The sequence below is a fragment of the Chlamydotis macqueenii genome, chromosome 5, assembly GCF_036417535.1.
Source record: "Chlamydotis macqueenii isolate bChlMac1 chromosome 5, bChlMac1.mat, whole genome shotgun sequence".
NCBI lineage: Eukaryota > Metazoa > Chordata > Aves > Otidiformes > Otididae > Chlamydotis > Chlamydotis macqueenii.
The window spans coordinates 69,879,918-69,904,470 of NC_141560.1; the positions used below are offsets into that span (position 1 = coordinate 69,879,918).

The 24,553-nt window shown below is 38.1% G+C and overlaps 1 protein-coding gene across 8 annotated transcripts in view; it reads right to left on the reverse strand.

The window, feature by feature from the left end:
- LOC104477053 (uncharacterized) overlaps positions 1-23,361 on the reverse strand; it is a 42,631-nt gene extending 19,270 nt beyond the window's left edge. Inside the window, exons 1-21 of one of the 8 annotated variants that reach the window (XM_086749899.1) lie at positions 23,276-23,361; positions 19,478-19,535; positions 18,685-18,828; positions 17,408-17,554; positions 16,188-16,310; positions 15,362-15,529; positions 14,804-14,989; positions 13,512-13,634; positions 13,199-13,312; positions 11,635-11,956; positions 11,168-11,277; positions 10,664-10,781; positions 9,828-9,919; positions 8,743-8,893; positions 4,928-5,037; positions 3,989-4,079; positions 2,975-3,105; positions 2,143-2,190; positions 1,353-1,462; positions 680-848; positions 209-313 (exon numbers count right to left, since the gene is read on the reverse strand). In XM_086749899.1, coding sequence (XP_086606025.1) covers positions 209-313; positions 680-848; positions 1,353-1,462; positions 2,143-2,190; positions 2,975-3,105; positions 3,989-4,079; positions 4,928-5,037; positions 8,743-8,893; positions 9,828-9,919; positions 10,664-10,781; positions 11,168-11,277; positions 11,635-11,956; positions 13,199-13,312; positions 13,512-13,634; positions 14,804-14,989; positions 15,362-15,529; positions 16,188-16,310; positions 17,408-17,554; positions 18,685-18,828; positions 19,478-19,522 — 2,607 coding nt within the window. In that variant the 5' untranslated portion in view covers positions 19,523-19,535; positions 23,276-23,361. Of the gene's footprint in view, positions 1-208; positions 314-679; positions 849-1,352; positions 1,463-2,142; positions 2,191-2,974; positions 3,109-3,955; positions 4,080-4,927; positions 5,038-8,742; positions 8,894-9,827; positions 9,920-10,663; positions 10,782-11,167; positions 11,278-11,634; positions 11,957-13,198; positions 13,313-13,511; positions 13,635-14,803; positions 14,990-15,361; positions 15,530-16,187; positions 16,311-17,407; positions 17,555-18,684; positions 18,829-19,477; positions 19,536-23,275 lie in introns of all 8 variants that reach the window. The other 7 variants (XM_086749898.1, XM_086749897.1, XM_086749896.1 and 4 more) reach the window with 7 other exon arrangements.
- Between the last annotated feature and the right edge of the window lie 1,192 nt (positions 23,362-24,553).

A 24,553-nucleotide genomic window follows, 5' to 3' on the forward strand; every position in this document is an offset into this window, starting at 1 on the left:
TACGTTCCACAGGTAGAATGAGTATCTAAGGTAATCACTCTGTACCCAAGTGTACAGTCGCAAGATAACCATGTTATTCTTTAGATTGTTTTAGCATACGGAAAGTTTAGTATATGAAATTTAAAGCAGCCAATGCTGTTATTTTGCTGACATTTAAAAGGGCCATGTCAGAAGAACGTAAAATTTCTTCTCTATTTTAACGAGTTACCTTTTCTTTCAGCGCAGCAACTTTTTCTGTTAGATCACTGATGACTGTTTTCTGCTCACTGTTCTCCACTTCATACACACTGCACTTCTTTAGGGCTTCATTCAGCTTAGTATTAAAAATAAAAGTCAATGTGATAGAAATATATAGAATTATATTAAAATTGTGATGTTAGAGTTACTGCATTTACACAACAATGGAGTTCATACTTGGAAATTAATAAATGAGGCGAACTTATCACCCCAATAAAACATAAATACTTTAATGCAAAGCTCTGTGTTGGTTCTAAGAAATCCTTACACCCAACTTAAAGCAAAGCCATTATACGAAGTGAACAAACCTGTAAAGAAACAGGGCAAAAACCTTCAGATACGGAAAAGAGCAATATTGCTGCTGGGACACAAATAGAAAGTTATGGCTAATGCTCACCCATTTTAATAAATTAAATACTACTTAACGATAGCTTTAACTTACTTTTTGCTCATTATGCACAAACTTTTCACCAAGCTCTTTGTTCAGAAGATCCTTTTCTTGAAGCAGTTTCCTCAAAGTTTCAATTTGTTCCAGTTTTTCTGCTGTGCTCAACAGTTTTTGTTCTTTTTCTCCAAGTGAATTTTCAAGGAAGCTATTTCTGTCACTTAATCTAAGAAGAAAATAGAGGGAGGTAGATTTAGATTAGATATTAGAAAAAAAAAAATTTTACAATGAGGGCCATAGAGCACTGGAACAGGTTGCCCAGAGAGGTGGTGAATGCCCCAACCCTGGAAACGTTCAAGATCGGGTTGGATAAGGCTCTGAGCAACCTGATCTGGCTGGAGATGTCCCTGCTCCTTGCAGGGGGGTCAGACTGGATGACCTTTGAAGGTCCCTTCCAACCCAAACTGTTCTATGATTTAGATATTTTGAAACCAAAGCTTGCTTTAAGATTTCTAGACTTCATAGCCTCAAACTATTTTCCTAACAGAATAATTATTTTTACACTTTCCATTTAAACTTCTAAGTACAAAAATAACATTGCTGCAAACAGAAGCAGGAATCAAGTAACTCTTTTGCAAGTGTTTTAAGAGATTATACTTCTCACTAGAAGTTCAAGCTTAAAGCAAACAAAGCTAGTCCTAGATGGAGTTGTAAAGAACCTTTGTTTTACCCTTTAAGCTGCTCATTCAAGCCAGAGATCAGAATTTGATGGTTTTCCGCATCTCGCATTTGTTGGTTGCGTAATTGGGTGAGCTGAGTTTGCAAACGTTCATTTTCATTCTGCAACAAAACAATAACGAAGAGCATTATCACAAACAAACACCCAGAACAGCATGAGATAACTGGAGTCATGAAGATCTGACTCTTCAGGAGACTTACATCCTACATGGTAAGAGACCGTTATTCTAGCACTTCAGCAGATATCAGTGTAAAATAAAACACTAATATAAAAAATTCAGACATGATATTAGTTCAAATAGACACAACTCACCTTTCAGAAACACTTCCTTGAGCATGAACTCAAGGACAATTGCTGTATACCCAAACCAACACACACACTCACACTGTGTTAAGGCAGCTTACTTATCTCAACGGGGGAAACTACTGCTTTAAAAAAATACTTTCCTCATTGGTTTGAAAATACTACCAAACTTGCAAATTTTTTTGCCTATATTTTTAGGTTGAAAGTTGAAACCTGCAGATTGTGGAGAAGAGAAAAAAGGAAGCAAGCTTCATTCACACAGCTTTTTTTTTTTCCCCAAACACAGTACAAATGCCCTACTCTAGGCAGATCCACTGCACCAATTCAAAAATAAAACAAAAAAAAAAAAAAAATCTCACAACAGCAACCAAAAACCAAAAGCAGAACACATATCCAGAATCAACAGCAAATAGGACAAACCGGCAAACGTGTCACCTCTAACGAAAGTAAGCTAGCATTTGGAGGAGGCAGAACACACCTGTACCGCCCTCAATAGCTGCCCTTCTTCATCTACACCAAACGTTACCTGCATTGAAAGGCTTGGTTACAAGATTCTCAAGTAACAATTAACATACAGTTGTCTTTCATCTTTAAATCATTATTTTTTCTTATATACATGTGCAATTTAACAGATAAAGAACTACAAGTAATGAACCATGCCTGAAAGAGTTTGATTAAGAGATCAGTTGTGTAATTTAGTGAAAATAAGGTTTACAACTTATCAAACATAATAACTTGTCAGTCAGGCAACACTAAAAATAACTTTGCTGAGAAATATATACTTTACTGTTCCTTTTGGTGTCTTCACTGAATAATGTTACAACATAAATTTGTATTGAATTAATATCTAGTGTTTAGATTGTATATGTATATAAACAAATATTATATTATTAATTATTTTTCTGTATTTATACAGTTTATTTTCTATAAATACGTGTGTGTGTCAATAATGATACACACACTTATAGAAAAGAAACTTGAGGGATGTAAGAAGAGGAAGCCTTATGCCAGTAGTAACAAAATCTCATTCTGGACCTTTTGACAAAGGCCACCTGCAAAGAATAATGAAAATCATGTTGCCTTTTACTAAGTTTCTAAAACAAAAAACAAAGCCTGACTTCCCAACAGGTTTCTCAGTGTGCTGAACAGAAGTGACCGGCTTCAACTTCAGAGCATAATATAGCATGTGCACACTCTGCCAACATAATTATGAAGTGTAAAGTAGGCTTTAGACATTCCTGCTAGCTGCAAATTGACTTTTTTTTTACTTACTGTAGGCTACGACTGTAAGAATATCTACAAAAGCTCACCTGAAGAGTCTCCATTCTACCTTGAAGTTGCAGCCTATCTTCCAAATTCTGGCAACGCTCTTCTAGAAAAAGAATTTGTTCCTGCAGTTGATTTCTTTCCAATTCCAACTCTTCCACCACACTCCGTAAACCTACTTAAGTTAGAGAAGAAATATTATTTCAAGAAAGGTGTACTAAAACTCCTGAAGTCTGGAAATACTTCCAGCTTTTTATTCATTATTCTCACCAGTATCGGGCACAATCTGATCTCAACCATCTCCAGTGGAAATGCCTGAGGCCCTGCATTTCCAAAAATTAGATGGCAGAAGTACCCTTAACTGTTGAAAAACCAAAATAAAGTTGCATAGCTCAAGAACTCTGAGAACCTGGCAGGAATATTCTAAACAATATTGTGGCTCAATCAATAGTGTGGCGCACGTTACTTTAATCACAAGTTAATTGTGTACTTGCAGGATCAGATCTTAAACACTTATTAATAAACAAAGTAAACTGGTCTGTATCAAAATTTGCAAGTGAGTCTACTCCATTTTAACAACATATATGTACAGCCTTTACCACCAATATAAAAACATTTGCATTCAAATGGTAGTAATTTGATTTTTAAATTGAAAGAAGCATACAGCAATGGAATGCAATTCTGTCTTGCAACGCAACAGTTATATAGATTGGAAAGACAGTCACAGGAACAAGACTTGTAACTTAAAAAACACATCATCTTGCCACATCGGATATTTCACGGGCACCGAGGCTCAGCCAATTCCAGTGTTTAACCGTATTTATATTCTACTTCTGAACCAAAACTAGGCAGTTCATCCAGCACGCACATGCTTTAAAATGAAAAGGAAGAAAACGCAAGCCAAAAAAATTCAACAAAGATTAGAGTACACCACAAATGGGCTGTTAGTTGAATTTGAAAACAAAAATAGACACAAAATACAGATGCTGTGCATGCTTTAATAAACTGTCTAGTCGCTATCACACCTGCATCAGGTGAAGTGTACTCTGGCCACCAACCTCCCATATTTTCTCCTTCAGCTGAATCAGTGCTATCCGAGGTGACGTTCAATTCTTGAAAGCACGGTTTTCCATCAAAGTTGTATTCTTCCTACACATAAAACGTGAGGATGAAGTTTAATTTAAAGAAGAAAGGAAGCAAGGGTAAAATACATATTCTGTTATTAAAAGCATAGTTTCAACTAAAAGTCCTAAAGCTCATCAAGTTGATTCAGGTGGGATTGCTGTGGACACTAGAGTAGCCTGCCCAACTTCCAGCTGTTATTTCCAGAAAAACCAAGTCTCTCTGAGGTTTTGTATGGTATCTGCCAGGCTTTTGAAGACACTCTCAGGCATCTGAAAGGCCAACGGATAACTACGTTTGGATACCTTAATCGGCCCCCTCATTTCTACAGGTAATAGAGTCCTCTGAATCTCAGAGTATCAGTTAACTGAACAAAATCATTCTTCCAACGGTATGTCAATGTGACAATGATATCCTAATTCTTCTCACAAAAGATTATCATTTCTTCATGCAAGTTATAGCATCAGCTGCCTAGAAGTACACCTGAATGAACTGACACTACTTACTAATTATTCAGGAAAGCAAAACCAACAGATAGATTTGTAAAGATTGTATCTACGCAAAAAATAGCCTTCACATATTAAGCGTCCACATAGCTTCAAGCACGTGAATTACTCCAGATGGAAGCTTGTTATTTTTCAATGTAAAATCAAGTATCCTAGTTATTCAAGGAACAGAGGTGTGATGCCACAGGAATTTCTCATTTCCTGGCTACATATGTGGTCATTAAATTAACCAAAGTTTTCAGTGACGTAACTAATCTAAGTTCTTAAGCTCTTAATGTTTTTAAGTGCAGAACACCATATAAATAATAGTAGTTCTCATACTTTCATTAACATACAGGTAAAAATAAACTCTTATCTCTTTTAACCCACCTGAAGCTTCCTGCTGGTCTGATTGCCTTTTCTTCTTGCCTGCTGCAGCCTGCCCATTCCTTGAACTGTGGTCAGTTCCTCCTCCAGCTCCTGTTGCCCTGAGACCATGGCTGGATCAGAGCAGCCAGGAAAGAACCAGTCATCCTCAATCAGTTTTGTGCCACAGGAAAGCAGTTACATTTATATCAGACACGACTACATGAAAAGAGATCAGGGACAGGCTGAAGTCCCTATGAATGACTGACAGGAACAAGATTAAGGAAGCAATCCATCGCGTTCACCTTGTGATTTCCCTCCAACATCACCACGTAAAACATCAGAATAAAGTCTGCATATCTCAGTAAGAAGAAGCAAACTGAAGCCTAGCTTTACTTCTTCATCAGCTCTAAATGAAGACTTTATACAGGAGACTGGAAAGGGTGAGGTTATGCCGATACCAAAAAAAAAGCCAGCCAATTACAATGCCAAATTACGTCTCATTTCCATTTACCAGGTTGAAATACACCTAATTTGTATGATAAAGGCATCAGCTGAAACAGCTGTGGTTTTCATAATCTGAACAATCACAGTCATTTTTATGGAAATGACATGTGTGCCTCTCAACTTTAATTTTAGTATGAGCTACAAAGCCAGATAACTTGAGGAAGTCACAAGCATGTGTTACACTGCAAACTGGCATCACACCATCTTATCATAAATTAATAATACCATTCTTTGGAAGACAAATACAGAATCACTTGTAAATAACCACACTGAATAAATTGAGACTATGAAAGCTTAGGTATGCATCCTGTTCATTGTTAGAAATGATTTTTTTCATTTAAAGTACATTCCCATCTGTTTTGTGATACGACAAAACATGTTTGGGGTAACAGATTAGGAAATAGATGTTTCATGCAAAGCAGACAAAACAGAACAGCCAGAGAACAGAAATGAAAGTAAAGGTGGCTCCATACTTTAATTGAAAATTAGATTAATTAGATCATTACAAATTTAGCTTTCAGTTTAACCACATCACTCCACAGTTGTCCTCACAGCATGCAGAATTCAGAGAACTTATGTCGATGAATCTGTGAGGTAAACACCAGAAACTAGTAGGAGATTCAGCCCTTCGGGGAATACTCAGCTTTCCTCTGAGCTGTGCCAGCATTACTTATACCACAAATTTCATTACCGCCCAATTCTGTAAGACCTACTAGATTTAAGTTCTGTCAGAAAAGATTAGAGGAAAACAGTTAAAGAAAAAAATTAAGGACCCTTTTAAGATAGAACTGCTAAATTGGGTTTTACTTTTGACTTTAATTACACTTTGGCTTCTGGCACTGTCACTTTATCAGCAGTAATTTTACACATCTTTGTTTATTTTCAAGTATAGGTTCTATAATTTTTTTTAATCCTTACGCATAAGCTATAAAAAGCCATAAAAAGAATGCCAAATTTCGATCACATGCCTTGAAGCTCTGTTTACCAGAACTGACATTGAAGTCAGTGAAGCAATTCAAGGAGCAAGCATTATTCCAGATAATAACTTAACCCGTTCTTTGGAAAATAAAAAAAACCAAAAATTCAATTTCTTCAAAGTTGAAATTGAGGCAACCTGTTTTTAAGTATAATCAGAATGAGTAACACAGTGTCCTTGAGGAACCCAAAATATTTAGGCTCCTAAGTATTTGATAATGAAAAAAGAATGACATTACCATTGTCACATGAAAAATGGAAGTATAGAAATTAGAGTTTTAGAATGATTTAGAACACTTAGGCAAGTGTTAAAACACTTTCAGTTAAAGCATTGCTTTAACAACAATTAGTAAATAAATACATTTTCTATTGCTTTACAGCTGCTTATGGAGCTTTTAATTTACAATTATACCTAACGTAAAAACTGAGAAACTTCCCAGAACACTTTTCTTCAGATAAACACTGCATTTCAATTAACTAATGATGTGTCTGTATTTCCTTGTGTCACTGTTCACGCTAAATCTTTAGCGGTTTGCAGAGGAAACAAGCCCCAGTCTATAAATGTAATTAATACTGTCATCCTCTATGCTTTTGCAGCTCCCCACGCGTTCAACCCAGAAGAGACAATTGCCAAATGGCAAACTGTCATAGGAATGAACATTGGGTTTACACATCGCTTAAAAAATTGGTACCTAATATTAGTGCATGTAAAGTTCTGCAATTTATGGAATGAAACACAATTGGGATTTTTGGGTTTTTTTTTTTAAATACTGCTGAATTTCAAGTACTACCAAGAATATTTAAATGAATTTGATTTTTACTTAGTCACAACCACTTGCAGCAAGCCAAGAAATTTTTCTCTAGATAAGGTTACAACATAAATATGGAGTCAGCTGTTACTACAAAGGAAAATGAAGAAACCTGATTCTGTTAATATAAACAAAGAAACAGGTATTGCAAGGCAGAAAAAAAAAAAAATCAAGTTAAAACCAGCATTTGTTACATGTATTGCTAAAAACCACATACCACCAATGGCAAATCTTATAAGGTACTGTTGGCGATTTCCTCAAAAGAAGTAAAAACCAGAAGAAATCAGCAACAGAACATTACAAGTTGCCATCGCTGCAGGAACCTGCATGCACAAAACTGATGGGAAACGATGTTCTCACTGGCTGACCAAATCGCAGTGTAGGGTAGGAGTGGAGGGGGAAGGGACGCTGAGCGCTCATCAGGTGTAACGGCAGGAAAAAAGAAACAGAAAAGTCATGCTTATCCCAAGGGGAAAAAAATGCAAAATTAAACCACGGGCTGACGCAGATGAATTTTACAACTGTTATTAATATTTCACGTGGATCTGTAGTTACTGCAGATGAGATAACAGGTAGTTTCAATGAAGGGAATATTATTCTCTTTGAATTCCAAAGCATTATAAGCTTAAATTGCTCAAAAAGAAGAGACGTGATCCCTAAAACATTTCTATGCTTACACACTGAACTTCCAAATTGATCTTGTACATTATTCTATCACAGATTAAAAACAGAAGGCCTAAGTTAACTAATTCATTAATTACAATAGTAGGTTGCGCACATTAAAATTTGCCATTTATCCCCACGGAGTTAACTAACAGGACAAAAATTATAATATAGTATTAGATGGCATGGAAAAAAGCAGTAAAAGCTAACCAGACTTTTATAAGTTTTAATAAAAGCTGCTTCATTTTCTCATCATCTGTTTTATTAATTATTTAGAAAATTATAAAACCTGAGGTTACCTGTAATGCTATTTTCTGTAGGTAATTTAGTATTTTTAATCAGCTCCAAACCATTGCCAGTTAATGTCATTCAGCTGACTTACAGAAGTGACACTTACTAACAGATTATTAAATATTCTAAGAAAGGTTTCTCATTAATTATATTTAAAGAGAAACTGTCTCAAGTACATTTTATTAAAGCACTACCTTCTTTCATCAAATTCTAACTAATATTATAGTTCCCCACACCTTCACTGCTTGCTCTAGGCAGGCAGTTTTAATACTTTAACGGTGAACTTTTTATTATTGATCATTTATACGCAGACAATAAGCTTTTGAAGTAAATTCAAGCAGTCTTACAGAGCAGCAACTCAGAAGACAAGTAAAGCAAGCACATCTACTCATAAAAATGACAAAAAAAAAAAAAATCAATGTATGAAAAACAGATTCACAGAAATGGGGAAAACCAGAAATTGCAAATCTAAGCAACTTCACTTACTATACAAATCTTGTGACCACAGACATGCGTCATGGTGGTGTGCTATCAGACACATATGTATATATCACGTATAAGTATGATAATTTTATCTTAAATAAAACAATTCACCTTCTCTCTCCTCCTCAATCTGAGCCATTCTCAAGGCCATAGCAGATTTCTCTTCTCTGACTTGATCATGCGGCTCCTCTGACTCTGGTATGCTTTCTTGCCACTCCAAGAGCTGACTCTGCAATTCATCCACACTACCTGATTCGCTGGCCTAACAAGACAAATTGGCATTGAAAATATATTTACCAAGCCCCACCGCAAACATAAAAACCATTTTAAGTGGGCAAACCATTCACAGAGAAAACAATCCATTGTAATTCACCACTCTGCATAAATAAAAATCTACGAAAGTGACGACAATTGCTACCGTAGATGATGTAAAAAGCAAGCCTCATCACTTTGTGAAATATCAAAAATGCTACTGCCAGTTGCGATTTTAATCTGAAACACTCCTAAACAAAAAATGGCTTTTTAAATCAAAATATTTTTGTTGCACATTTTCATCTTAGCAATGTTACAAAGTAAAACAATACTCAACTGTCTTTATACAGGATAAGAAACCCTCTATTAACCTTTTTTTCTGCAAACAGAATAAAACTGTTTCTGCTTTCCCATCAAAATTAAAACTATTTCAAGATTTTTACAAAAAAAAAAAAAAAAAAAAACTTCTCCATAAAATTTGGAAAAAAACCAATTATTTTTTAGCAAAATATCATTGTTTCAAATTGGCTCTGCTGCTAGGGCTGCACAAAGTCACTGTGATTGATGTCCATCTAAAGCTCTTTCACAGGATTTTCTGAGTCGTCTCAATTTGTTATCCGGACCCGTACATTTGGCAAGGTTACAGCTATTATTCCATTCTATTCATTTTGTACTCAGAATAACAGCCACACTTGGATGACTCATGTTAATAGTAAACTGCTTGGAAAAACGTAATTTAACGTACATTGAAAAGTAAGTAGAAATCAATCTTTTTAAGTAATTCAAAACCTGTCAGTTTGTTATCCCACTGAGCAGCTACTGACACTGACAGTTCCATACATCACTAATTTTCATCTCCAAAATCCAGTTAAGACACATTTCAAAGTCTAATTAGCACTGTTTGAGTTAATCAGTAGCTCATACAAATCAATTTTCAAGTTAACCTGTGAAGCTGCCCTCTTTGTAACCTGGTCAAGATCAGCTTGTAACTTCCTTTGCTGCTCTTCATAGACTTCCAGCTTAGTCAGCAATTCTTCTATAAAAACACAATAAATTTGGCTCATTAGGACACAAAACCAGTAGGGAGATCAACAAAAAATTAAAAGAAAGATTCAAAATGAAATTTCTGACGATAATTCATTTCAATTAGAAGATCTCTGTTGAGCTGTGTTGTCCATCTACCCAGGAAATTGACTTCTTGATTATTAAATATTGATGAGTGCTTTAATTCTAACCTGCTAACAATTTAGACTGATGAACTTAAAAATTCTACCATTTTCCATTTACAGGAAGGAAGTAAGAGAAAATAACACATGGTGAAACAGAAAAATCTCTCACAGAGCTCTACTTTAAACTATCTGAGGCTTTAAGCAAAATTCCTATCTCAAATTCTTACAGAACAAAAATATTTGCGATAATTCTTATTTTACTTGAAACATACTGCTCTCAAAAGTTTATTGTATATACTCTGATAAATTTCCCAAATACGTCTGGTCTCATTTTCACTCCTAAAAAGATGCCTATTCTACTTCCTGGAAAAGTTTACACATACTCCGCCTATGCTGAAATGCAACAAGTATTACACACAGGTGGATTTAGGGTAGGAAAAGCTGAGCTGTAACTCTGAGTTAAATTCTGTATGCTACTGCTCAGAGTTGCATGAAGTTACTTCAGAATCTGTTTTAAAAAAAGACACACTTTGAAAATGAAACTGAGAAAGTTCATTTGTCTTTGGCTCTTTAACTTCAATCATCTGCAAAATAGATTTTTTTCTTCTTACCATTTTGAGTTCTGATTTCATGTAACGATTGCAGTTTTGACTGTAGTTCTTCATTTTCAATTTCTAATTCTGAGACACGATTGTTTAAGGCAGATACATCATTATTCTTTGACGAAAACTAAAATGAAAAAGTTACGAGTTTTGGAAATGCACAAAAATACCAAAAACACAGCAAAGTCAGTGCAACCTTTTTCTTCTGAATTTTTAGTAAGATTTAGAATAACTGTTCTTCTAATATTTGAAAGTGCTATAAACCAGATAATCCCTAACAAATTTACTCCTGAATGCTGGTAACACCAGTTTGTACTATTTTTTTGTTAAAATCCATCCTGTATCAACATTTTAGGTCCATTCAACTTCTATACATTTATTCATATATAAAGATCCATTAAATAAATTATTTTACTATTCTATTTATCCTATATTTGACTTTTTTTTCAGTTAAATCTCCAAGCACAGTAGTTTTAAAAACAAGTATGTAACGTGAAACAATGTTACACATACGTTTTTTAGTTCATCCTCCAGTTGCTTGATTCTCGATTTAGACCAAGCCTTCATTTTCAGAAACTTTGCTTCCGATTTGCTGGCCTCTTCTGTTTTCAATTTCACTTGTACTAAGAAACAAGACACAAAAAATTATTTAAAACTCTACAAAGATTATTAACACAAGACCTATGTTTAATTTCTTTAGCTACTGGAAGTTACACACTTATACAAGACAACTGCATTTAAAGAAGAACATAACACTAAGGAACATAGTGAGAAATTTACAGTTCATGTGATTATCTTAGTATTCCTATAACCCTCACTATTATAGTATTTAATCACAGACACTTTTTAATTAGCACTGCAGTAACTCTTCCACCAAATTTAATGTGATTCTACTTGCAACAGGTACGACATTGGCGTACATATGTAATAGTATGGGGCAAAGGAAGCCTTTATACGTAACAACTGTTTAAATACACTACCTTCTAAATCTTCCATCCTCTCTTTGGTTACAGACTCCAGATCTCCGACTTCTTTTGAGTTAGTCTGTCCATTAGCACTTAATTCTGCCACTTGTTTCTTAAGCTGAAACAGAGCCTGATCTTTCTCTTGCAGCTCAGTTTCATGTTTCTCTTGAATTTCGTGCAGTTCAGCATTATATTTCTCCTTAACTTTTGTCATTTCAAGCTCATGTTTCTCCATCATGTCTCTTAACTGAGCTCTCATTACATGTTTCTCAGCATCCAGTTTAGACTGGAGGTTTTCTTTTTCAGACAGAACACGTTTCAGGTTTTCATTAATCTCCTGGGGAAAAAAAAAAAAAAAACACACAACATTTTATATTTTAATGCAAAGTATTTTTAGTACCACTCTCAAGTATTACATCTGTATTCCTACATATATTTTAATCAGAAATCAGGACTACTGTTGGTAACTTGCCTCTACTACAAAAGCTACGCAGCCACTAGACCTGCTGTTCAAAAAACTACTTTGATGATACGTAAACCTAGGAATACAAACTGTCCTAAGAAGCTGTGCAGAACAGCAGAGGGAATATTTCCAAAATACGGTTAAAACTGTTTATGTAAATAAAGCAAGGCTTCCTGCTGTTTTAATACTTAAACTGTAATGGAATCTCAGCTTTAAGTGCTTGAAGTTCATGTTGTCACAGTCAAACCTTCCCCCTCCCCTGAAGGTGTGCATTTCTGTCTCCTCAACGTACTAGCACTAGGTACCATCAGTTCTTGCAGACCACCACTTTAGGAAGACATATCTAACCCAAAAGAAAAAAACAAAACAAAACAAAACAAAACAACCCTTCATAAGACAGGAGAAAAACAAATGGGAAGGATAATTGAAACAGGCTTAACTACCTGAGCAGGACAACTACCTGGGTCCATAGTTGAAAGTATTTCTAGTAAGATTTTGATGATGGAAGCCCTCTTGGTAAGTGGAAAATTTGCTGGAGATAGCATAGCTAAAATGCTGGACGTGGCACATCCCAGACAGGCTATAATGTGTCCGTTTTGGCCAAGAGTCCCAGAAGCCTATCTGAGAGACCGAAACATCCTTTTTCTACGTGGTTGAACTGAAGCAGCAGCACTCAAAAGGGTGTAAACAGAGTTCATGCTAGGTGCTTAAACAGAAAGAACCTTGCTTAGCTACTGCTTTTGCAATCAGCAGAAATACAGCAAAAGGAAAGGCTCAGTTTTGGGGCTCACTCCAGTCTCTAGTTAGAGAAGTTGAAATCTTTTGACAGAAAAAAGTTTTCCCTACATGGCAAGTTCCCAAAATGAATCAAGACAAACTATGCGTGAGAGCTGACAGTTTTCTACTTTATGGACTTCACCTCTCCTTTAACTAATTTCCTAATTGGCATTAAGATTCGTTTGCAAAACTATGCTTGCATTATTAGCACATGTCAAAGTCTCCCAGAAAACTGTCCAAGTATGTTATGCAAAACTGTCTTGTTATGCACAACCAAAAAGCTTTTTCAACCTGTATTTGACCTGATGAGTTCAGTTGTGCACATATGCTATTTCTTACTCTCAATTGCTGGTCCTTGGCATCCAGTTCCTTTTGCAAGACATCTATCACCTGTGTCCTTCCCAGCATGACTTCTTCCTTTTCATGGAGCTTCTGTTTCAAGGCCTTCAGTAGCTAGCAGAAGAAAAAAAAAAATAAAAAATCAAGCAATCAATAAAGGAGTTAAAACTTTCAGAAGAGAAAGAAAAAGGATTTATCTTTATTTTACCAACCAGACATCCGAACTGTGCTGCAGAGGTTAGTAATTACTAGGTTCCAAATTCCCATGTCTGTCTAAATTAAAGCAAGCTACTGAGTTTCCAAAGCAACATACCTGTTCTAGGTCAGCACTCGCGTCAGATTTAGCAGCTAATTTAAAGAGCTCCTGCTCATGCTTTTCTCTCTGTGCTTCCAGTTCCTTTTCCTTTTCCTGGATGATATTTTGAAACACACGTATCTAAAAACACAGAGAAAGTAAATACAAAACCAGCCCACACAGGTATAGTAGAAGTACACTGAATTGTGTAACTAAAGGTGCAGCAAGATGGTGTATTTTATCTTAAGTCTGAATTTTGCTTCCACTTAACAGCCAACATAGTATCCAGTCAGTGATTACTGACATCAGTGGTGCATGCAGATAAACCTCCAACTTACAGAACTTTTGTCTCAATTCCACAGTAACAAACTTTAAACGAGAAGCATGGTACCGTTCATTTTTGTTTAATATCACAGACCTTCACCTTTCCTTTTTGGATGCCATTGTTCTGAAACTTCTAATTTCTGAAAGTTTGCACTGATTATAGAATCATAGAGTAGTCTGGGCTGGAAGGGACCTTTTAAAGGTCATCTAGTCCAACCCAAGTTTCTACCTATTAAGCCCAAACAGTAGCTTTGAAACCTAGCTGCCTCCTCCTCAAAAACTTGTATTTTACTTCTAACATGTCTTTGTTAGTTATCTTACAATTTTTATAAAAACTGGATATAATTTTTGGAATCTCACTAATGATTTTTTGAATAAATTCACACACAGTCCTGCCTAGATTTGTATCTGAGTGACACCATTGTGCTCTCCAGAATGGCTTTTACAGTCTCAACTGTCTGTCTTTTTCTTTCTTTCCTGTATCAAAACTAGTTCCCTGTGTACTACTGAACACGTGTGGTCATGTTTGGGATCAAAAGTTGCATTTTTGTCACAGATAAAATAAATTCAGACATCAAATGATGCCAGATTAATAGTTGCATACATGGTAGAACACAAATGCTGAGAGATCAGCCACATCACATTAAAATTTGAGATTTAGCTTCCAAGGGAGTTGGATGAACCTGGTAACATCAAGGACTGGGTAACATGCTCCCTAGTTCACTTCTTTTTTCTTTTTTTAAAGTATTATTTAACAAGTTGTCGTTGTTTGTCTTGGCCTGTTAGTCAGCTGCTAACTTCTGGAGAAGTTCCCCAAACTTCTTCAGCTATTTTTCCATCAGGAGGAAAACACAATTTTTTTCCATGTTTTCACGCTAAAAAATGTGCCAGACAGCTCACAGCAAAATTGAAAGTGGTCTGTCGAACAGCCATTTATGCCAAGAATGATTACAATAATCCAAAATCACTACAGTGTGATTACTTACATTTTCCATATAAGTAGCTTCTTTTCCTTGGAAATGCTCTCTTTCTTTGCTCTGAGTATTTTTAAGACTCTCAATCTGTTCCTGGAACAAACTACATTTTTCTTCACTGTCTCCAACCTTCTTGGTAAGGTTCTGCACTAGAATCTGCATGCTTTGTAGTGACGACTCTTGAAGAGCCAGCTGATTCTTTAGAATGCAAACCAAAAAACAATTAAAAGAATGGACCCAAAAAAAAAGATAAAGCAATCATCACGAAGCCACCTCCTAGCCCTTCCCTCAGTTAAAGCAACATTAAACTCAACATTCAGGTTCGGATTTAATTTGAATGAAATTTGTCAGCAGCTTCTGAAGTCAAAACTGAAATATATAACACTGACAAAAGTAGTAAATAAACATAGATCTACAACCATAAATGAAAATAATCAGTAAAGAATTTTTATTCACATGAGCAAGTGCAGAGGATTTGTGCTTCAGAGAAGGATCCACCATACAACGCACCAGAACTTGTTGATTTCTTGAAACCTCTATGGGGATTTTATATTTGAGCTTCTAATATACCTTCAATTCTTCATTGGGCAAGAGTATTTCATTGGCAGCACCACTTGATCCACAGGCTATCTGTAAATCCATGATATAAGCGTCTCTTTCAGCTAACTTCTTCTCTTTCTCTGCCAGCATTGCATCCATCTCAGTTCCGCGACACCGCTGGGCCTCCAGTTCAACAGTCTGAAAATGAAAAGTCAGCACTGCTTGCAATCTGTACTTCTGCTATCTATAGCGCAGAACGGTTTGCATTATTTCCCTATTGCCTGCATTCGGGTACTGAAAAAACTAGTTAAATTTATAACCTGGTTCAATTTTAACTGTAATCTTTGACTAGCGAGCCTTGCTCTCTGAAATTCTGCAGCACTCACGTTGCCACTCTCCACAGCCAACAGTGAGGTCCACAAAACACAGCACTGCACACAACAGCTACAAATCATAACATGAAATCATCCCTCGTCTACATTTCTTCCTGTTACGACTTATTTTTGCAACAAAAAAAAAAAAGAAGCAAAACAGCATTTTTGTTCAAAATGCTAAGATTCAACTACGACATTAACCCACAAAGTTCCTATTTGTGTATCCTATCCCACCCGTTCTCAAATTACTACAGAAGGATTCACTGCTCACTGAAGACACAAGGACAGAATTCTCGCCGTGTTTGCTCAGGCAGGTTGTAGCATATAAACTTTTCTGGCTACTCAACAGAAAACTCTCCGAATATTTGTTTAGCAATGTAACATATAATTAATACACAAATGTATTTAAATAAATCTATTTAAACATAATCCTGTACCACAAATGTGAAAAGCCACACAACTGGCACCATGTGAAACACCACCTTTTTTTGTAACTCTTCATTTTTTTGTGTGATCTGGGATTCCAGTTCTTCAATTCTCCTTCTCAGTACCAGTATTTTCCCACGATTTGCCGCAGCATTTTCCTGGTCCCCATCTTTTGAAGCCTGCCAAAACAAGGAGTTTTGCATTCTGTAAACAGGTAACACTTGACTTCCGCACCTCTACCTGTTTAGATAATACCGGTGAGAAAAAGTGGACTTTACTCATGGTTTGTGTTTCAGTTCTCTTACACATTCCACATTCCACGTAGAAGCAAGACAAAGCAGGCACAGAACTTACATCAAGCTCATAAAAAAATCTTCATATTTAAATTATTAATGATAATTACGACTGCAAAGTGGACTGGAACGTGCAATAAGGGCACTCATTTCCTCTGGCAATTGTAACCCCTATTATCTGGCAACAACTCAGAAGGGGAAAGGGACTATAGCGGAAAAAAAAAGCATAAATTGTTTCTGAGTGTTTCCAATCAGAATTTCAGTAGGTGTAACTACTGGGCTACAAAAATTACTTGCCACTACAAAAGAAATCAAGTGCAATCCCTAAGAATATGTTTTATTAACAAAAGAGATCAGAAGCATGAACACTGCATGTCTTTGTTGAAGTGTGTCCTCAAACTGATCTGTTTCTGCTCCCTTTCAGCATACCTTTAAAAAATTTATGTCCTAGAAATAGTAAAATCTCACTAAAGTTATTTCAGAACCTGTATGGACTAAAAAAATGCTATTTTGAAGAAATACAACCACACTACTAAAAACCAATCCGAGAGTCTCTGTTAATGGTAAAACACTGATCACTTAAATCAGACTTTCCTGCACTTAATTTACATTTTGTCTCCGAGGATATTTTTATATTTCTAGTTTTATCTTGGACATTAAAGTAACAACTTAGGTTTTGTTTTCATTTCTTCTCAAAAACTTATCTTCCTGTTTCACATGTTAAAAGTTTGAGATCTTTTTTTTTTTTTTTTACTGGAACAATTTTAAATGAATGTACAATTTTCTAAATGTCTATAGAAAAAAAATAAAATAAGAATGAAATAGAAATATTCAGATGGACTGACAGCACACACATGGTCTACCCTGATCCTAATCTGACTCAGCTCAAAATCTGAACTTCAGTTCCACATTTGAGTCCAGTACGCAAAACTGTGTACAGCCTTACAGAAATTCTGTCTGCTTTAAAATGTAAAGACACTTACCTTTTTCTGTTCTGCTTTTGCCTCTAAGCCTCCTGATACCGATAACTGTTTCTTAAGTTCTTCCAACTGCGAGGTTAACGATGCAACTTTGGCTTTGTTTTGCAGTTTCAACTTGGAAAGTTTGGCATCAGCAGACTCCTTCTCCTCCTACAAGCATCAGAGTCATGAAGGACTAAATTAGCTACATGAAAAAACGCATAGAATCATAGAATGGTTATCTTTCAGTTCTTCCATTTAAGAGACAGAGAGGGAGGGAGAGAAATCTAAAAGTTATTACCAAAAAAATCTTTCCCCTGAAGAGACATTATAACGTCATGTGCAACAGGTTGGCATATATGAAACAATCTTGCTTTCATTATTACAACTTTCTGTACACGGTTATTATTATTGTACAGAATCCAGGGCAACACAATGTTAGAAATGTTACTATTTTTTGATAGCAGTACAAATTCAGGGCTTGACTTTTTAACAAGAAGAGGGTGTTTGTTCGATTTTTTTAATGCAAAAAGAGAGACACTTTCATAATAAGCGTATATAAATGCATATTTCATTTTGTTTAAAGAGATGACTTAATTTACAATCGGTTTTAGAAAATGCAGTATTTAAACACTGGGCTTTTAGTGCCCACAGAAGATATTTTTTTTAAAAGTGGAAAAATAGCCTCTTGCAGGAACAGACCAACCTTATGACTGTTTAAAAAACAGAGTAAAAAAAAAAGACAAACCCTCGAAAGTCTTTAGGATATTAGATATAAATTTTTTCTGGTTCCTTCCTTCCTAACGCCAGTCAAAAGCAGAGGATAATACACAGCGGTATTAGCAGTAAGATCATTATACAATGAAAAGACACTTACAGTGGAAGGAGAAATTTTTTAAAATTATCTACAGAAATTCAGTTTGAGGTAAGCCGGCATCTCACTAAATGCCCAGTAATGATCTGGATGGTATTTTTCCCTATATTTAGCCTAAAATGACCATGCACCCCTAGCTCTCGGAAAGTCAGTCTGTCCCCTTGCAATTATTAAGTGCATCTGCTCATACAAGGAACACACGTTGCCCGTGTAATACCCAAACCCAGTTAAAATTCTGGAATAGAAGACACTCTGGCAAAAACCAGTAACACCCAAGAACCGTAACAGTTGATCGTGACCAACACTTCGTGTGTTCCCAGAGTCGCTATAACTAAATATAAGACTCTATCTACGAAAATAGCTCACGATGAACAAGACTGAAGGGGTTTTTTAAACAGTCGTCTTGACAAGAACACACGCACGGTACCTTTAACTGAAGATCTTTATTTCGAAGCTCAGCATCCTTCTCTCTGACAAGCTCCTTTAGTTGTGCTACCAGCTGTTCAGTACTTGTCAGCTGTTCGGTCAAATCTGTCACCGACATGCTTCTTGCATCTTGTGAGCCTGCAGCCTGCAGAGGGTAAGTATACTCTGAACAAAGGAAACGGTGCAGGCAATACTGCTTCTGCAAAAACTCTTCACTTGGTGTTTGTTTAGTTTTTTTAAAAAACATTCAGCAAATCTAGTAGATTGCAATGCTAAAACTTAAATGTATTTTATGTACCTATACCAGACTGGTTTCAGCAGACACATGAAATTACAAACCTTGGAAACAGGTTCAGGAATATTTGTTTGAAATACAGGAAGAACAAACAAAGCATCCTAGGTATCTAAAAACAAATTTCCTCATTTACTGGATTTGCATTGTAACAACCAGCAGTGTAACCGAACCTAATGGCAATAAAACGCTGACACTGGACATACTGTACACAAAAATACATTGGGATAAAGCTTATGTAATTCCTACAGATGTCTTCTTAAAGCAAGATAAGCATAATGAAGAGGAACAGAACAGCTGTGTGAGAAATTAGAAACCAAGTAGACAGGAAGCAAGAATCCAACCTGACTTTTTAGAGTCCTAAAACTGAGTCATGGTAAAACTAGTTAAATAACTTATTTGCAAAAGAGCAAATACATGCGATTAGTATATCATCGATTAAAGATTCTCTACATCAGAAATTCTTAAGAAAATATTATTTTAATAGTAATTCAATACTTACTCCTGTTTTGGAAGGAGAATCATCTCCACCACCCCATTTCCACATAGTTTCAGGACGGCTATGAAAAAACAAATGAAATCATTCCACAGTCAGTATCAGTGACTCTCAGGTAACTGTAATTAACTTGTACTTCTCTTTACATATTTCACTGTAAAATGCTTGAAACTAATTTGTTTGCTGAATTCTGACAGCACCTGTGATCTCCACCACACTACTAGTTGCTGAGAAATAATGAAATTATGTATAAAATACGCATAATCTGCCTTTTCTAAAAACTGCCCATCAGTAAAATGTCAACGCTATCAAAAATAATCCAGTGACTTCTTTAAAGAGTAAATGACATAAAGCACTGCTCAGCTTAGTTGCTTCTCCCACATATAAATACAGGATACAAACCACATATAGTTTGCTAATATTTAACCCGACCTTAAACACTGCCTTCCACTGCAATATAACATGGATGATATCAACGCATATTTCTATAAAATCATACATAAAGGCTAAAAACAAGAACATCAAACTGCTTTAATTACCGTGCAACTGCTGCATATCTGAAAAATACAAGGAGAGTTGCTACCCTTGAGGTCACTGATGAGCATAAAAAATGCCTGCATCTGAAACCATGGGACCAGCAAGTGTTCCTTGCCTCTTCTGCTCACGTTTGCTCACGTACTGCAAATTTCTAAACGGCACCAGAGTACCAGACATATACATAACCGCAGCTTCCGATCATGGAAAGCTGTAGCTTCCTAATAAACACAAGTATAGGCCACAGCAAGGTTTTCAAAAGCAAAATCCTAACGATCGTGTAGGTAAAAGGCAGCTCAAAGGTTAAGATCTTTTACTGAGGAACAGTGACAAACTTGGTTGAGAAAAAAAAACGGGCAAAATCTATTAAACAGCCCACGTAGTAAATTCCAAATTGTGTCTTGGAGACATAATCTTAGGAGCAGACTAATGTATCTTGCTCAGCCTCTGGATAATATTCCAAATAGCAGCATGAAGTGAGAAGAGAAGCTGTACCTGTTCAATAATTTTCACTCCCAAGGAAAATAATGTGTCCTTTCTAAACTGTATTACAGACTTTGGAAATACGCACACGCAGATCAATGCTGAATTTGGAAACCAGTTTACAATAAACATTAGCACATAGCTTATCTTAAAGAACTGAATTTGGAAAGCAGTTTATAATAAACGTTAGCACACAGCTTATCTTAAAAAGCATGCAGAGTGATAGCAGAGGCTGCTTTTAAAGCTGTTTATCATTTCAAAGCTAAATCCAGGAATCACAGGCTGTAATCGATGGTCTATGTTACCTACAAGGCCAAACTGGATTATGCTAAGAATCATTTCTAACGTTAAAATCAACAAACGAGGCACGGGCTTGGGGATCAGAATTCCAGAACTGGTAAGTAAAAACCTCCTCTCGTAACTCTTCCAGAGCTGTAACATCAAAACTGTTCTCGGTGAAGAGCTCATTTCCAGACACATAAAAAGGTTACCCAGGTACAAAGAGGGCAAAATGACTCACCAGACGTAACACGGTGGTGCATTTGTATTTAATTTATGAGTATTTCAGCTCATTTCCAGCTCTGACTTGATGCAGTCACTTTTGCTCGCTTCATGTGCCAGCATTCCGACCTGAATACCTTAGCTGCTACTGTCTGATGTATTTGTATTTACATTAGGGACACTAAATATTGATGAGTTTTCCAAATCAAGCTGGGAAACAAAACTGACCAGACTTTCCTTACGCAGCACGAAGCCAACCAATAAAGTTTTTTGCTGCTGTTCTGAGCTACAGAGAGCAACTTAAAGCACTGAAGTTGGTGAAGCTACGATCTGAATGCTGGACCACTCAACTCGATCCCTTCTCCTTGCAGTACATCCAAATAGAATTCAATTCAGTTTTCTATCACCATTTTCCTTCCCTTGGCAGCCTATGTCCTGGACATAGCACCATCAGGCACCAAGCATGTGAAGTTTTCAGAGCAACGGAAAATTTGTCTTTCCCCTGTAAGTTCAAACTGCTCACCCTCACTTCCAAGGTTCCACATTCCTTCATCACCGCCAGTATCTCATCCTGCTCTTTATCTTGCATATTCTACTGTGTTGATAACCACTCTTTGCCATCCACTGCGCACTCACTTCTCTTCTTCACTAAAGAAGAGGCAGGATAGCGGAACCTTTCACAAATTCCACAAGATACAACAGACACCTACTTGATTTTATGAAACAAGTTTCTTCTGATGCTCAACGCACAACTGAGGCTTTGGCTCTTATCGTAACAGAATACTACCAGAAAGAAAGATCTCACTAACAGCTTTCCCTTCATACTCATCCATTCTGTTGTCACAGCACTGGCTGCAGCCAAATCCAGCTAAAAAAAAACCAACTAATTGTGTATTATTCATCTGGATAGTTTCCACTCTATTTACTCCCTTGAGTCAGATGTCTCAGGGCCCAGCTCAAGGGGCACTCAGGAGCACACAAGAGCAAACAGGACAGATTTCAGCAGCAGCTCGCACTGAAGCCGTCACACAAGTCCCACAGCTTGAGGGTGACCAATCTATACGGTACCATACCGCACGGCATTGCTACAAACACCTATTTGGCTGACTGCTCAGGCAGAGAAACAGTCCACCAACTCCCACAGAACTGCTCATGTTTGTCTTACTTTCCCATTTATTCCAAAACCATTCTGATAGAAAAATGGCTTCAAAGCGCACTCATTTGAGTTCTCACTACGAAGCTATTAAGGTGGGACCTTTCCCCCTTCTCTTGCAGAAATACAGACAATGGAAGAAAACACTGAGGCAGAACTCTGCTCCTCTAACTACCAAAGAAGGCAACCCCCTTCTCCTCTCTTTCTCAAGAGGACAGCAGAAAAACAGACAATAGCAGAAGTGTGTAAAAACTCAGGTAAGTGTTTTATTATTTTAAATCAATTTCCTACAACAACTTTGTGTTTTAAACATGCACACCCTGAAAGATGTAATTATTTTCTTATCGTATCTGCATGTTTTTGCTTTTATCCTTGTCTGATGGCTTACCAAGACGTTGGTTCTTCTGCCGAATTAGCTAAACTTGCTTTCAAATGGTCTGTGCCATCTGTGACTCAAAAGCTCTTGGACAAAACCTGCACAAACATATGACATACAGCGAAGAAGCACCAACGCTGAAGCTGCATTAATCAGACTACAAGCACTCTGCAGTTAATATAGCAGTACACTGACGTTGCTATTACTTGTGCCTGTTATAAAAACAATTTAATAACGCTGAGCATATTTTCCTCTCAAAAACAACACACATGGGAAGCACTGTTCCGTAACAGCGCACCGCTGGAGAAACAGGAGACCGGCGCGGAGCCCCCAGCGAAGCGCGGGTGCGGTGCGGTGCCGAGAGCGGGCTCCTTCCCCCGGAGCAGCCGGCTGCAGCTCCTCCCGCCTGGCGCCCCTGCACTGCGGTGCTACCGGCTGCCTCGGACCGCAGGTGCACGACACCCGCCCGCCCGCCCCACACCTCCATTTTCGGCGGGGGTCCCCGTGCTGAACGCCTCATCCCCACAGCACGGAGCACCTCACAGTCCGCTTCGGATAGGGGCGCAACACAGGGACACCCCCTCCTCGGGAGGAGGGCCCGGAGCCTCCCTCCCCGCCCCACCTCCCTGGGCCCGGCCTGCTCCCCCTGCCTCTCCGGGCCCGTCCCCGGGAGGCGGGGACGGGCCCGGAGAGCTTCGCCGAAGCCCAGCCGAAGGTAACGGTGCACGGCGGAGCGGACCCCTACGGCCTCACTCACCTGCGGGGTGCCGGTGGGGCGGCCAGGCCCCGCGGAGCGCAGCCGGTCACCGCCGCCTCCTCCCCGTCAGCGCGGCCCCCGCAGCATCCGCCACGCCCCGGCGGGAGACGTCAGCCGGCGGCGCCAGCGCCCCCTGGCGGCGGGGAGGACCCGCGGCCTGGCCTGTGGCGGTCGCACCCCCCCCCCCCCCCCAATCCGGTCCCCCTTCCGGTCCCCCCCCGGCTCCTCGGAGGTGATGGATAAGGTGCCGTGCTCCTCCCAGCAAAAGCTTAACGTACATCCGACTGCAAACTGTTCAAATTGTGCTCTGGGCAAGCAAATAAAACCAGGGGAAAAGTGCCACCCGAGGGGGTGGAAAAAATTATCTTCCAGGACAATAAAAAATGAGATAAAGGTAATTATTCAGTGGAAGAAAACAGAATGATCAAGGAAAGGTTGGATGAACTGGTGCTACCTTCCCAGCCTGATGAAGAATTCCCATGGGAGAGAAACACGGCCCTGCAAAAACGACCGGTGTGTGGGCCTGACCGCAATGCACTTAAATTTCAGCAAGAAAATGAAGTCAAACGCCAGGAAAAAGTGAGGCCCTCTGATAAATCTCCCGTAGAGAGAAGGGATGTCACGCAGCGGAAGTGGCCGAGGTTAGTAAGGGCATAGGCGCACACAGCGTCATGAAAATTCGCGGCTGGCGCGTGCCGACCGAGGAGAGAGGCTTGGATGCAGCCGAAAGAAATCCACAGGCGAAGCGCCCACGTGTGCGGGGTGTCCCAGCCAAACCAGGACACCCCATCCCGGGTTTTACACCCTTCAAACGTGCGGGTACAACACGACGCTGGCGTTGTCTCGGTTGTTCAGGGGTATCTGCTATCCTTCACGGAGAGCTCTACGCTTCCGAGAAGCAAAGTCCTTCTTTCCAGGGCCGAGCTGTCCTTTAGTTTGTTATACTTACGCATGAACAATGCCAAAGTCTCCAGTAAAATTCCACTACCTCATTACATTACAGTGTATAAAGTGAACTAATACAGACATTAACAAAGATAAACCACTTTCATACTATAACGACTGGCTGACGCGTAGTTAGGGAAGGGAATTTTCAGAACAATTGTTATATTTATCTTGCTTTCAGAGAGAGGAAGGGATTGAAAGTCCTTTTTCTGAGTTCTCCGGGGTAGAACATACTCACAAGCACAAAAGCAAGCTGCACATTCTGTCTGACAGCAGCAGCTTTTACATTTTGCCTTCTGCAATAGTTTGGATCGTCGTTTTTTCGGTGTGCAA